Source organism: Corythoichthys intestinalis, chromosome 16, assembly GCF_030265065.1.
Source record: "Corythoichthys intestinalis isolate RoL2023-P3 chromosome 16, ASM3026506v1, whole genome shotgun sequence".
NCBI classification, from domain to species: domain Eukaryota; kingdom Metazoa; phylum Chordata; class Actinopteri; order Syngnathiformes; family Syngnathidae; genus Corythoichthys; species Corythoichthys intestinalis.
Genome location: NC_080410.1, coordinates 16,410,581 through 16,426,330, shown reverse-complemented (window position 1 = coordinate 16,426,330; position 15,750 = coordinate 16,410,581). Strand labels below are relative to the sequence as shown.

Below are 15,750 nucleotides of genomic sequence, written 5' to 3'. Positions count from 1 at the left end.
GCGGATTAATACGTTTATTTTTCGCATCACGCCAGCCAAACGGCTGCAGAAAAATCATTCTGTATGCGGGAGAGGCGTATGCGCCTTTTTGGAGTTTCAAAAGGTTCCCATTCACCGTGGATATTTACTGTGGGACCATTGGACTTATGAGGAAGTGAGTAAACATCTTGTTTTGTATTATGTCAAATACGAATACAGCGATTACAAAGTAAACACTACAAACTTCCTTTAAATAAAGGACTACTTACGTTTGATCATTGATAGGCATGTAAAAAGCTCTCCTCATGCTCATTAGCACCATGTTAGCTGCACAACAACTCCAGCCACCCTCCTCCGGGGAACGAACTGTACATTGCTCTCCGCCGGGCGGTTGGCCGATCCACGAAAACAATCGACAACCGGCTCGTCATGTCAAATAATCCAGGCTAGTTATGTGTGATTTTCCGCTTCGAAGACTTTGAAATATCACTCGGTTCGGGTTAGCATGTCGGCTAGCTGTCACTCCTCCTGGTTTGTTTACATTCTCCGAAGCCGGGGAAGGGAAATGACATACGTCCGATTTAGGTATCATAAAATATCGTTCGGGAGGTGCGACAGTAAAGGTGAAGTCGACAGTTTTGACCATTATGAAGTAATTTTGCCATGTCGTCTTGAATAAATGGATTTTTATTATTTCATATTCCATTTAGCACAAGACTGTTATTTGTCATGACCATGCCATTTATTTAGCAATTGGGGAAAATACTTGGATAAAAAGAATATCCTGTAAAAATATTGAAGTAAAGAGACAGAAACAATGACATTTTGCCGCTCTCTTCGTCACGTTTTCCTCGTTGTGAATAGTTCCCCCTCGACGGGCTGACTGGTCCTTCTCAAGCCATTTATATAGCTATTGGGGAAAAATACTTGGATAAAAAGAATATCCTGTAAAAAATATTGGAGTAGAGAGACTGAAACAATGACATTTTGCAGCTCTCTTCGTCGCGTTTTCCTCGTTCTGAACAATTCCCCCTCAATGGGCTGAATAGTAAAAACCGATGAGCCCAGTCTACCGCTGACGTCATCCACCTGTTGGGGACGCTAAAGCCCTATAATGGTAGGCGTGGCTAACTGGCAGATTAAAAGACTAATTTCTCGTCATCTGTGTTTTGCTAAATTGTTGCATATAGTCGAATCGTCTCAAAATATGATTCTAATTCACATAATAATGCCATTTAAGACTTTTTTTCTCGTGTCGTATGCTTAAATACTTTATTATACAACTGTTAAACACAACTCTTAATATGTCATTTATTATTTTTGTTAAACATTTTGTTAATATTACATCAGGATGTTTCCCCTTATATTTTTTGGGCATTATCATCAATACTGTTTTTTAACTTACTGGCTGATTGAACTGCCACGTTATACATGCATATTTGCTAATTATGCTCAAATTATCGTATCTTAAACTCATTTACATTTTTGTTTTTCCCCCAGTTTCAACCGGATCGACATTCCCCCCTATGAAAGTTATGACAAACTATATGACAAGTTACTCACTGCCATTGAGGAGACATGTGGCTTTGCTGTGGAGTGAGTCTGACGATGCACAGCACAACAACCTGCAGAAGCCCCATGATTTTTTTTTACACACACACGGACCACTCTGGTCTTTTTATTATTGAAAAAAACTCTGCAGCTGCTAATAACTCAGACTATTTACTAACTCGTGGAACATGCAGGATTTGCTGGCTCTTCCTCTTTTTTTCTACGTTCAATCAAGCATTTAAAAAAATAACTATTCCATGTAGCAAGGATCACTCTGAACCAACAAATGCATATACAAGGAGTGGTGCGTAGTACAGGGTAATTGATGGTTACTGTAACCACTTGGAAACATTCATTCTCAATATGGAGTGTGCCTTGGACTGATTAGATGGGAGCGAGTGGTAATGCTGCATGTGCGGATGTGACAATGAGACTGAACTTGGCAGCCTTATTTCCATCTCTTTCCAAAGACTGCATCAAGGAACCCCAGGAGTTGCTGCACAAGCTGCATTCCCATCATCACTCATTGTCACCTAGTTTGTTTGAACATGAATATGTGAACAAAGCGCTTGCAATGTAGTATTTTTATATAAGAGGGGAAATGGAAGCGATTGAGTACATTTCTAATATATCTAATTTATTGCTAAAATATATCAAGTCTCCCTGTTTTCATTGTTTCAGAAAATTACAAAGTGTTACTGTCTAAATTAGAAACGGAATTACTAAGAAAACTGATTGATTACAGTATTTTGGTTTATTTAAAACGCTTATAATCTTTAACAGATGTTATATAGGCTTGCAAACTTTACACACACATGATTAGCCGCTTTTAGATATAAATAGCGCTACATTAACGTACGATTTGGCCCTCATTTTACACTGAATGTGCCGGATCATGCTGTCAGACATACAGATTGAGGAGTGAACAAAAAAAAAAAGATTGAAAAAGGCATGACCTCAAAAACAAGGTTTATTTACGAAAAAAATAATGTATAAAAAAAATAACGCACTGTCCCATTTACATGTTTATCCAGTCCTCCTGTCGGACTTAACTGTCTTTCCGGTTTGCCATCTTGAACGTTTCTATGTTCCTTGCTTACTGCCTGTCAAAAGTTGTTGTTCCGTATTATGGTGAAGAAAAAGAAAACGTCAAGTACTCCGGCATGCGCTCTAGTTGTATGATATCTATGTCATCAACCTGTGCGTCTGAAGCAAAACATTACCGTTTGTATTCAGACAACAACGCCTACTGCAATTGGTTCCGGGATTCTCAATAGGAAGCTAGACAGCAAATTACCATGTACTGTAATGTCAGAGTAAAGTAATTGCAGTCACACATTAACGTAATTCGTTCAAACACCATCACATTACCAGACTTCAGGGCATGTCTAATAGGGGCTATAGATCCGTCATTGTTGAATCATGATAACACTGAGCAGACCCTTTAAAATCTACTGATATAATTATGTAGCTAAACATGTTTTGTTTGTATTTTTCACCTAATTGTCAAGTAACTCAATCTTAATTGGGTTGTAAGCATGACTTCGAATATTTGCTTTTGTTCTTAGTGCCCAAAGGCCTAGATAGCGTCAGCATTTATCTTTGGCATCCATATGGAGTACAGGCCAAAAGTTTGGACACACCTCATTCAATGCAATACAAATTATGGTCCGAACGCTATTGAAAAAAACAAGAAATTCCACTTATTAACCCTGATAAGGCATACTTGTGATGTGAAAACCTTATCAGGTGACTGCATCTTGAAGCTCATCGAGAGAGTGCCAAAAGTATGCAAAAAAAAGTAATCAGGGCAAAGGGTGGATACTTTAAAGAAAGAATATAAAACATGTTTTCAGTTACAGTGGAGCAAATAAGTATTTAGTCAACCACCAATTGTGCAAGTTCTCCTACTTGAAAAGATTGGAGAAGCCTGCAATTGTCAACACGGGTAAACCTCAACCATGAGAGACAGAATATGGAAAAAAACAAAATCACATTGTTTGATTTTTAAAGAATTTATTTCCAAATTGGAGTGGAAAATAAGTATTTGGTCACCTACAAACAAGCAAGATTTCTGGCTGTCAAAGAGGTCTAACTTCTTCTAACGAGACTCCACTCGTTACCTGTATTAATGACATGTTTTAACTCAAAATCGGTATAAAAGACACCTGTCCACAATCTCAGTCAGTCACACACCAAACTCCACTATGGCCAAGACCAAAGAGCTGTCGAAGGAAACCAGAGACAAAATTGTAGACCTGCACCAGGCTGGGAAGACTGAATCTGCAATAGGTAAAACGCTTGGTGTGAAGAAATCAACTGTAGGAGCAATTATTACAAAATAGAAGACATACAAGACCACTGATAATCTCCCTCGATCTGGGGCTTCATGCAAGATCTCACCCCGTGGCGTCAAAATGATAACAAGAACGGTGAGCAAAAATCCCAGAACCACACGGGGGGACCTAGTGAATGACCTACAGAGAGCTGAGATCCACGGTACCAAAGGCTACTATCAGTAACGCAATGCGCCGCTAGGGACTGAAATCCTGCACTGCCAGACGTGTCCCCCTGCTGAAGAAAGTACACGTCCAGGCCCGTCTGCGGTTCGCTAGAGAGCATTTGGATGATCCAGAAGAGGACTAGGAGAATGTGTTAGGGTCAGAGGAAACCAAAATAGAACTTTTTGGTAGAAACACAGGTTCTCGTGTTTGGAGGAGAAAGAATACTGAAATGCATCCGAAGAACACCATACCCACTGTGAAGTATGGGGGTGGAAACATCATGCTTCGGGGCTGTTTTTCTGCAAAGGGACCAGGACGACTGATCTGTGTAAAGGAAAGAATGAATGGGGCCATGTATCGAGACGACAGCCCCAAAACATCACTGCTCTCGAGGAGATCTGCATGGAGGAATGGGCCAAAATACCAGCAACAGTGTGTGAAAAGCTTATGAAGAGTTACAGAAAACGTTTGGCCTCCGTTATTGCCAACAAAGGGTACATAACAAAGTATTGAGATGAACTTTTGGTATTGACCAAATACTTATTTTCCACCATGATTTGCAAATAAATTATTTAAAAGTCAAACAATGTGATTTTCTGTTGTTTTTTTTCCACATTCTCTCATGGTTGAGGTTTACCCATGTTGACAATTACAGGCCTCTCTAATATTTTCAAGTGGGAGAACTTGCACAATTAGTGGTTGACTAAATACTTATGTGCCCCACTGTATTTCACTTTTTTGTAGAGTATGTAATTCCATTCATAGTATTGATGTTTCCAATGAAAATTTACAATGTAAATAGTAAAGAAAATATAGAAAACGCACAAATGATGAGATGTGTCAAAACTTTCGGCCTGTACTGTAGCTCCAAATAATATAATGACTGATTTATTTGTGAAGTCCACATACAATATTAATGCTTGTTAGTGTCCCCCCATCCCAAAAAAAAACACAACAACAACCTTTTAACAAGAATAAAAAATGGCAACACTGATAAGTTTAATAAATTTTGGATTAGTTTTTCCTGTTTGTTTTTTAAAGAAGCAAAATTTGAACATTGTACCTTAAATTGACTAATTGTTGCATACCTGAACACTTGCTCGGAACTTAGTTGAATGGAATGACACTCTGTTATATTGCAGATAATGTTCCATTTGTTTTCTACTATTGAACATAAAATTCTTGAATGTTTTCTAAAAGATGCTGCCTGTTTAGCAATCTCTCTGACCGTGGACTGTTCTTAACATTTGCATCACACAAAAAAGTTAACTGTTATGTTGTTCTTTAAATGTAAACATGTGAATGCAAAGTGACAAGTGTCCTCACAAGGTGCTTTGTACAGTAAAAATATATTGTTCATATGTGGAGTAAACATCCTGTAATTTATGTTTAACTTAATTAGATACTGATTTTGTCGAATTTGGGGCAAATGAGTTGCACAAAACCAGAGGGAGGTTGCTATTGGTATTGAATGGTGACCTGCAGGGCATATTCACCCACTTAGAAGTCCAGTGCACAAGAAGATAGATGATCACACTTCCGACACTATGCTCAACGCCGCCTCATTGCTGCCTCTCACTGAAGAAGTTGGCTTCTTCTCAAACCAGTTAGGATCAAGAGATGCACCCCTTGCCTTCCTGGATTTGATTTATAGCATGATCCACTAGGACTATTATCTCTCCTAGCTGACTGATGCAATTTGATGTATGTTAACACTACCATTTTGTAAGAGTATTTTATTTTTGTGTGTAATTAGTTCTAATTAAACTTGCCTTTGTCTAACAATTTAAGACTTTGTACAAATATAAAATCTTGTCTTTGGTTTCCCCTTTCCTGCTTTGCTTTTGTTGTTACTCCTTTCAGATTTAAATTGGAAAAACTGCCACACAGAAGAGTGAGTGCTCAAATATGCTGATTATTTACATTTGAAATGGATTTTACTAACCACCCCCTGCGAATTCTCTGATACCCCTGAAGATAAAGGTATGGGAAATTCCTCTGAGATGTAAAAACATGAGGCAGAAAATAATTTCTTTGCACAAAGTCTTGCATGAGGGGAGTGAAAACCTTGTTAAATAATGGTATGTTGACTTTATAAAGCTTCTCTTTTGCTTTGAATTACTTTTGGTGCGGTGTAGTGACACCCAGCATATTTATATATTATACAGCATACGCAGGAGTGAAAGTGGGCCAGAACGGTCAGGAACGCAGTTCCGGTATAAGATTCAGGGCCGGAACGCAGTTCCGGTATAAGATTCAGGGCCAGAACCCTGTTCCGGTATACGGTGCTTTGATTCCGAAAATATGACCGCAACTGTCAAAACGCTATGTAAAAAAAAATATATAAATACAAGGCTGCCACACATGCATTTTATTTCCAAGAAGAAAGCAATCTACCAACATCCGATTTACATAAGTGTTAACAACAAGCATAATAAAGGGCTTGTGTAGCGTAATCCGTATCCTCCGATATTTATTATTTATTTTATTCCACGGACAGCATGGAGGTTTCCCCAGCTGCTGCAGTTATCTGAGTCTGACGATGACGAGTCACGTCAACGTGCGAATGCACGCAGCAAAGCAAAACGGCTGGACTCATTTATCTGTTCAATTGGCTGACATACTGAAATGTGATCACCAGAGAAGGTTCTCGCTGATTGGTTCAAATGTGAAATTTTTTCTGAAACGGGGGGGGGGCATGTTGAATTGATGCAACAAAAAAAAGACAAAAAGAGCAAGGCAAGAGTTGAGAAGGCTTATTTATCATATTTAGTTTTATTTGCTCTGATGGGGAGGTTCAGAACATCTTTATTATTAAAAAACAAAAAGTAAATGCTTACAGTAACTTCAATTTTGATAGTTTAGCATTTAGCATGTGAGGAAATGAGGTAAAATAAAAATTAGGAGATGGAGGTTGGGGTTATTGCTGTTAACTTGTTAACTTTTATTTTGCAAATCATTGAAAAAAATAAAATTTTGAATAAAAATCTGTTTTGTACGTGTAATAAATAACTGACCAAAACAGTTTTCTTTTCATTTCAGTTGTTTTGACCCCCCCCCCCCCCCCAAAAAAAAAAAAAAAAAAAAAAGGAAAGGAAAAAAAATAAATAAATACAATTTCTGGCTCGTGGCGACCTTCACGTCGAGGAGTTCCGGCAAGAAATTCTAACCACTTTCACCCCTGAGTATACGTGGCAAAGGTAATGTAGCAGATGTGTGCCATTCTCTCTTTACATTAGTTTTTTTTTAACCTCTTAAGGTCAATTATGAGCACAGAAGGGTGTGCACACTTGTACAGCCACATAATTTATTTATTTATTTATTCTCTTAAAAATGACACGTTTTTTTCCCGCAGCCCCCACCCACAATCTACTGATTTTTGGTCATATTAATTATATACGTACAATTAAATAATATTTATCCCGGTCTCTCGTTTTTTCTTTTCATAATCGCAGAACCTACCATTTGTACAGGGGCAGGGATGTCTACACATTATTGGATACAGCCCTAGAAATGAATAAACATAATTGTAAACTGAGACAAGACGTGTACGTGAAAGTGCGTTCATGTTTGGGTTGGTCCTACTGACGTCATTTATGGTATATCACGAGCGACCGCATAACCGAATTTTGTTTAGAACATATTCATCCGCAGTTTCAGTAGTTCCTTGAAATCGGCGACACGTTGAATAGCAGAGCCAACAGTATATGTAGTCTTTTCATTTTTGAATTTTGGTTTCCTACATACACATTCCGAATAACACTTTAGACGTCAACCACTTGTATTAAGCCTAGAGCTGTTGTTCCGCGAAGTTGAAACCCCCGCACAGCGGATGAATACGGCGGAAGTCGTACTTCCGCTTGCTATATAAACCGGACCTCCTTTTTTCCAAGCCGGCATTTCAGCACCGCTACCGATCTCGACTTAGTCGGTAGCTGGATCCGTTTATTTAGCTCTTTTTTTTTTTTTTACATATAGATCTAACAACTCACGAATAGCAACCAACATGCCTGGATATTCCGACAGAGACCGCGGCAGAGATAGAGACAGAGACCGTGGGTGAGTACATGCCCTAATCGTTTGTTCAAGGCGGTTTTCCCCTCGTGGAAAATGGCGGACCGAGTATAACTATGAGAATAATGTGTAATCCCTTACGTCTTTCTGCAGTTAACGTATTAAAACACTGTTTTGACGTCAACAAAATTGTTGGGGAAATGGCAGTTGTTTAAGTCTGCTAAAAGCCTGTCGAATGTGCCTTTGGCCTGAGGCCTGTTCTGGCCTCGTGCCTGCAATGGCGGCTTTTCGCTAGCTTGATGCTACTACTTTGTTAGCTTGTTCGACGTTTTACGTTATCCAGCGTCGTTGTAGTTGAAGGTTTGTGCACGTATCGAAGCTTTTATTCATTCACATGACTTCTTGGTTGTGTTGAACGCGCAGCACTGGTTATTGTGCATCGCTATCCGGATTTTTTCCGCCATGTGCTTATGGTAAAGCACATCCAAAATGCCGGTTGTTTCCATTGTTCCTCTACTGGTTGGAAAGTATATAACAACTAGGTAGACAGTATTACAATGACGTAGTTCAGACACATTTACACTATTTAACCCTCGACCGAACACTTTTAATGTGCCTTGCTTGATCGAATTTGGTGTATTTCAGCTACGGTGGTGGCCCGCACCGTTTTGGTGGTAGCCGCGGCGGTGGAGGTGGTGGTGGCGGAGGAAAGTTCGGCAACCCCGGCGATCGCCTGAGGAAGAAACACTGGAATCTGGACGAGCTTCCAAAGTTTGAGAAAAACTTTTACCAGGAGCATCCAGACGTATCGAGGAGGCCTCTGGTGAGTATCGGCAAGCTCCAAGTGTTATGCAACACGTCTGTGCGACTGGGTCCCACGTGTTGGCATTATGCAATCGCCACTGGTGCTGTAGTAATTCTTTTTCCCCCCCCTTCCACTTATAGCAAGCAGTCGAACAGTATAGAAATGCTAAAACAATCACCGTGAAGGGGAGAAACTGCCCGAATCCAATTGTAAATTTCCACGAGGCAAGCTTTCCATGTAAGTACTAAACTGTTAATAAGAGAAAATGATAAGTACTCGCAAAGGTTTTACTTTTGTTGACATTTTTAATTTCATCGTTGCCTGCAATTGACAACAATGGACATCCAAGACATTTAAAGCTTTAGGCTGCCAGGCTCTTCACATAGGGGTGGGAACACTTTGCAATACAAGTCTCTAAACCTGTTGCAATATGTAATATTCATTTAATTGCTTGGTAAATAAAAAAGAGAGGGTAATTTTATCACCGCATGTATGTTGTTGTGTGCTGCATTGCGTGCACACGTACATGAGGCACAGACACCACTTGCGTGACGAAAAGAGAAGTGAACTTTTGTGTGAAGCTTACATTTGGTGGCTTAGCGAATGTGCCTCCGGTGAACGTTTCAAAATAAAATGAAGTCATGTTCAACATGTGAAATGTATATTTCTGGAGTTAATCTTGCATACTTCAGATTCTACTATAACAATAGCTTTAACCCTTTAACACCTAAGCCTATTTTGGCTGAATTTACATGCCTTTGATGTTGCCTTTATATATCAAAGGAAAAACTGTTCACAATGGCCAAGTTGGGTCCCTTTTTTCAGGACACCTTGAACTTCATTTCCAAACTGTTGTTTTCTTCACTGACCAATTTTAATCCACATTTTGGACCCAAAAAGACACACACACAAAAAAATCCCAGTCTTTTTTTCAAAATTTGTAATGTTGATGTCCCACTGACAACCAAACATATTTAACTTGTTAGGATAACATTCAGTAGAAAAAATGAGATGAATAGTTTTATGTTAGACAATTCAACACAAGCAGCAGGTATGGTCATAGGCGTTTTTGGCCTTTACACATACTATGGTCAAAACTGGTTATATACAGTGCAAAATAATGGGAAAAACTATATCATCCAACACAAAAAGGGTTTGGAGGATCTCGTTGTGAAGTTAGGTATTGTACCCATCACCTTATCAAAGGTATATATGTACATGCAATTAAGCTTCTCGAACACACATCTATATAAAAATTGAAAATATTCATAGTAAAGAAGAAAATATTACATTGAAAAAAAGTGTTTTCAGAAATATTGACAAGTAGTTCAATTTTTTCAGGCATGCGACACAATATTTTTTTTTTTTTTTTTTTTGCGCACTCAATAAAGTTTGTTTTTTTTAACAGGTCACTGAGCTGTGTCACATACAACGTCCCACAGCCTTCTCTTCTGCAGTTTGCGCGCTGCTGTCACTTCTACTCGCCGATACACAGACTAATCCAAGGAAAAGAGTGACACATACAGCTCATCCTATTCCTTGAGTTAATAAAATAATGCATTAGCTTGCGCTTAATTTAGTTTTCGATTCATTCTGCACGTTTCAAAGTCTCCCTATCAATCCAACCGGCTGTTGCTTGATTTGCGTGTCTCCTTTTCCTTAGTTGGCGCCTTGCTCGTCAATTAAAAATGTTCACATTAGGTTCGTCCTTCTTGACATCACAACGGCTCTATGTAGTCTTTTGTGCTGCTTTCGTTTTCGGTAGACACATGGTTCATGCAGCGTTTTAATGCATATTTATGAGTGCAATAAAAATGACATTATCTCCCGTTTTACTTGGCCGATTGACTTCAAATAAAAACTGGTGTGGACATCAATTTCCGTACTTTCAAATGAGGGCAACCAACGGCATGTGGGTGACGTAGTTACAGCGTTACGAGGCTTCAAAGATGATATGCGTAAATGTGTCTCATCTGACAAGTTTGGTGTTAAAGGGTTAAAAAGACGGCCATTATGAAAAATCTGATTGGCAATGAAATTGTCTTCAAATTTGCTAACATGTGGACTTTGCAAGACGCGAGTAATTTTGGATAAAATACTGTGAACTTTTTATGGGTTCTAATTGGCAGAGAACGAAAAATGGAATTGGGGTTCTCGCCTATTTCATATTCTGCACTTGGCTAACTTTCCAGTGACTCGTTATAAATCGTTTTTTTTATTATTATTATTATTAAATGTGTTTTAAGAATAACAATTGCATTTGAATGGGTGATTTATCAGGATGTAGTCACTTCCTTGCGTTGTCGAATTGATGAGAAAAATTGACAATATATCGCCTAAAATTTATCGCGACATGCTTACAAGGCACACGATATTCTCCAATTTGGCAACATAATAATCGCTACATTGGTCAAGAAATCAATCAACAATATTCTACATTAAAACTATTAAATGGAAAAACAAGCTATTTCTAAATGGAAAATTGTATTTAACAAATACAGCAGCACTAGAATTGCAACATTGCGAGTATTGGCGACAGACGTCAAATTCATTTAAACTGGGAGGACTGGCCATGAATGCTCATGTTTGAGTGCCACTGACGGCGCGAGAATGAATTGGTCGTCGAGTGCCGTCAGTGGCAGCCAATGAGATAAAGTGCCCTATAAATGGTTAAATGTATTTTCTTTGAACCAGCCTACGTTATGGATGTGATCAACAAGCAAAACTGGACCGAGCCGACACCCATTCAGGCTCAGGGCTGGCCTTTAGCACTGAGTGGCCACGATATGGTCGGCATCGCACAAACCGGTTCTGGCAAAACTCTCTCGGTAAGGCTGGATGACAATTTGAGATTACTTCTTAACGTTGAATGTGTTGTAATTTTGCCTGTGCTTTACAGTATCTGTTACCTGCAATCGTTCACATCAACCACCAGCCTTTCCTGGAGCGTGGTGACGGACCAATTGTAAGTACTGTTTTGGACTTACATCAGAAACACATACATAAAAATGAGCGTTTGGTCGTGATTAGCTAAATATATCTTATTTTTTTGACAGTGCTTGGTGTTGGCACCAACACGTGAGCTGGCACAGCAGGTGCAACAGGTTGCTGCAGAGTATGGTAGAGCTTCTCGCCTGAAGTCCACTTGCATCTATGGAGGAGCGCCCAAGGGTCCGCAGATTCGGGATCTTGAGAGAGGTAAAGGTTTAGAATTTCATTTATATCATAGCCGTTGATGAATCAATGGCAGCAAATTGAGGTCATCAAAACTTTAAAAAAAAAAAAATTCTCGCAAAGGTGTGGAGATCTGCATCGCCACTCCAGGCAGACTCATAGACTTCCTCGAAGCAGGAAAGACCAATCTGCGCCGTTGCACTTACCTAGTTTTGGACGAAGCTGACAGAATGTTGGACATGGGTTTTGAACCACAGATCAGAAAAATTGTGGACCAGATTCGAGTGAGTTATAAAATTTAGACTTAAGACTCCTGAGTAAAATTTTCCAGTATGCTCAACAATGCATTTATCACTATTCCAGCCTGATCGCCAGACGCTAATGTGGAGCGCCACCTGGCCTAAAGAGGTGCGTCAGCTAGCTGAAGACTTCCTCAAAGACTACGTGCAGATCAATGTCGGCGCACTGCAGCTCAGCGCCAACCACAACATCCTTCAAATAGTTGATGTATGCAGTGACGGAGAGAAGGAAAACAAGTTAGTACATTATCTTGTGACAACTACATTTATTGTTAGCAATCATGCTTATTTTGACTTTGAGAGGGTGAAAGTTAAAATGAATTGGACGTCTGGCTCAGTCAATGGCACTGAAGCATGAGCATTCACAGCCAGTCCTCCCCATTTTAATGATATGGATATGTCATTGTCAATAGTTGGTATTGGGTTAAATACTATGTAATTGTTATATAAAATCTACTTTAGAGTGTCATTGGGGCCATATATTGGGTTTTCATACATTTTAATTTTACCTCCCAAAGGCAGATGTTCTGTATGTTTTAAAATCAATAATTTTGTGACTCTTGTAGGCCACTTAATATTGTGGCCTACCTGACTCCAAATGTGATGCCCATGTATGTACGTATGTTGACACCGGAGGTTTGAGTTATTTTTTTATTTATTTATTTTTTTTTTTTTTTTAATGGCTAAAAAGTCTCTTGCCATATATAAAGTGTTCATATTTTTTCTGTTCCAAAAGGCTCATTCGCTTGCTGGAGGAAATTATGAGCGAGAAGGAGAACAAGACCATCATCTTCGTTGAGACAAAGAGGCGATGTGATGATCTGACAAGGAGGATGAGGAGGGATGGGTAGGTTTTGAAGAGACTTTAAAAAAAAAGACTATAAATACTCTTAGGCACGCTAATATTCTTTGGTTTGTTTAGATGGCCAGCTATGGGAATCCATGGGGATAAGAGCCAGCAGGAGCGAGACTGGGTTCTCAATGGCAAGTTTGCTCTCGCCCATTGTGACATTCGTATATCTGAAAGTTGTAACAATATCGTTGTAACATTTTTCTCGCTTTGTTTTCAGAGTTTAAATACGGAAAGGCCCCAATTCTGATTGCCACTGACGTTGCGTCCCGTGGCTTAGGTCAGTATTCCCCATGACGCACTGAAATGTTGGCAGTTTTTTTTTAGAAGAAAGTATATTTGCTTTCTTTAACTTTTCTGCTTCTTTCTGAGTCTCTCCCCTGGCCCAAAGGAGCAGTGTGTATGGCAGGGCCTTGGCATGACAAGCCCAGGTGTCCAGAGGGGGAAGGAGGATTCTTGATGTCCTGACTGGCGAGGCACGGGTCTCCCAGTCGCGCACATAAGCAGAGGTGTCAAGGTCCGAGTGCCGCATACAACGCGCTGGCCTATCTAAAAGTGGGGGAAATCCAGTCCCCCCACCCCCACACGCTCGCCTGTTCTCTGGCAACTGTTTGGACTGCGTCACACACCCAGGCTCTGTAACGGTCCCAGCTGAAAGCCCCGCCGCCAAGTCCCGAGTCATTTCCAAAAGGCGCTTTCGGTTGCGTAGACGTGTTGTAAAGCATGGGTGGCGTCACTGTTGCAGTTCAACTTGTCGGATGAGCAGCTTGTAAGATCGATTGGAATCTCACCTCTGCAATAACATGGCTACTGGCGCTTTTGGTGACAGTGGGACATGCTAGTTGGACAAATTCCAAGCTCACACTCCTCCCTCACCTGTGTTACAAAAGTCATGTCGAGACCTGCCTACGAGAGACTATGCGATCGCTGGGACAAAGTTGCCCCGGGGTGCCCCGTTTTTGGAGGCATCCTGCAAACTGGTTCACATCTCCACTTTGTTGGCTAAAGACTGCCCGTGTGAACGTAGCACCTTCTCGCCAGTGTGTTGACAAGTGGACTTTGAGTCTATTGCTGACACTAGGAGGCAGTAGTGTGCATAGTAGCCCTACTGTGTAGACAATGTGGGGTGGGGGGTTCGCTGCGATGGGAACGGACTAGTGAATGCATACTCCAAGGAAGGGTAAGACTCGGTGATTTGTTTTTTGTGGGCTGGTCACAACCTGGAGGACTTTTTTTTTTTTTTTTTCTTTTTCTCCCACACCTCATTTTTTTGCCTCCTAACTGACTGGAGTGTGCATCGGTTCTCTTCCCACTGTAGTCTCCCCCATACATTTGAATGAGTTTTTTCCAAATTGCCATTTTTGCAGCCTTTAGGACTTTGTAGCTTTTCCAAGCCCGCGACGCTACTAACGGTGCTTTGTTTGATCTGGTTGTTGTGGTGGTGCCGACGCACGTCTGTGCTGTCCTCCTCTTCCACTTTGCCACACCGCAACACAATCTTACAGATGTTGAGGACGTGAAATTTGTCATCAACTTTGACTACCCCAACAACTCTGAGGATTATATCCACCGCATTGGCAGAACGGCCCGTAGCCAAAAGACTGGCACGGCCTACACCTTCTTCACCCCCAACAACGTGCGGCAGGCCAGCGACCTCATCTCTGTTCTCCGCGAGGCCAACCAGGCCATCAACCCCAAGCTCCTCCAAATGGGTGAAATCAGAGGAGGTAAATCAAATTGGTGAGATACGGAAACGGTGCTGTCTAACACAGCCGCTTTTACTTCTCTGCCGATGTCATCTCAAGAGGATGTCATCTTTTGTCTATCGGTTGTTGAGTTTGTCGTAAACTAATCGTTAACGCCGTTCCGCTCCCTTTTTACAGGTCGTTCAAGGGGAGGCAGAGGTGGTGATTTCGACCGCAGGGATCGCTATTCTTCGGGACGGCGAGATTTTGGCGGTTTTAGAGAGCGGGATAGCAGTAGAGGCTACGACAACGGACCAAACAAAAGCTTTAGCACAAATGCTCAGAACGGAGGCTACGGGGGGAGCGGCGGTGCTAGCAATGGCTTTAGCGGGGGCTACAATGGCAACGGACAGTCGTTCAACAACCAGGCAGCATCTTTCCCACCTCAGAACAACTTCCAAGTGCAGCAGAACGGTGCAAGTCACCCTCCATACTCCTTCCCCCAAGCACAGCCCCCTCCTCCCCCAGGGATCACGCCCTACCCCATGCAACCGCAGTTCCCTCAGTAAACGCAAAGTAATTTATTGCTTTTTAAGTTACCTTCCTTATCTAGGTTTTTTGTATTTACACAACTGGGTTATAAACATCTTTAACCTTTTGAGCATTTTAAGATCTGCAGTGCAAAAAAATAGTCTTGCACATGTTCTCTCCTCCCCGTTCTACCACTCTATTGCTATTTAATTTGTTACATTCCTCGGTAATGTTTAGTTATGTTTTGTACTAAGTAATTTCAGGAGTACTGTGTTTTCATGCGTATCCTTGAAAGTGATGTTACCTACCACCATGGAAGTGCGCTGCATGATCTTTACAATAAAAACAAAAAATTCAC

General features: G+C 40.7%; 2 protein-coding genes across 3 annotated transcripts in view; both read left to right on the top strand.

Annotated features, from left to right (window-relative positions):
- Positions 1-6,916, top strand: part of smurf2 (SMAD specific E3 ubiquitin protein ligase 2) — a 119,479-nt gene extending 112,563 nt beyond the window's left edge. The window contains exon 19 of the mRNA XM_057860979.1: positions 1,480-6,916. Coding sequence (XP_057716962.1) covers positions 1,480-1,579 — 100 coding nt within the window. The 3' untranslated portion in view covers positions 1,580-6,916. The remainder of the gene's footprint in view (positions 1-1,479) is intronic.
- A 1,007-nt stretch (positions 6,917-7,923) lies between these two features.
- ddx5 (DEAD (Asp-Glu-Ala-Asp) box helicase 5) lies at positions 7,924-15,750 on the top strand. Of its 2 annotated transcripts, none has more exons than XM_057861667.1 (13): positions 7,924-8,093; positions 8,694-8,871; positions 8,994-9,090; positions 11,548-11,681; positions 11,753-11,818; positions 11,910-12,051; positions 12,151-12,311; positions 12,391-12,563; positions 13,063-13,173; positions 13,249-13,310; positions 13,397-13,456; positions 14,682-14,903; positions 15,060-15,750. In XM_057861667.1, exons 1-13 carry the CDS (start codon positions 8,041-8,043, stop codon positions 15,428-15,430), a joined length of 1,830 nt encoding a protein of 609 aa, XP_057717650.1. In that variant the 5' UTR covers positions 7,924-8,040; the 3' UTR covers positions 15,431-15,750. The 2 variants fall into 2 exon arrangements, with proteins under 2 accessions (XP_057717650.1, XP_057717651.1); XM_057861668.1 differs by having other exon boundaries at positions 14,682-14,916; positions 15,060-15,232.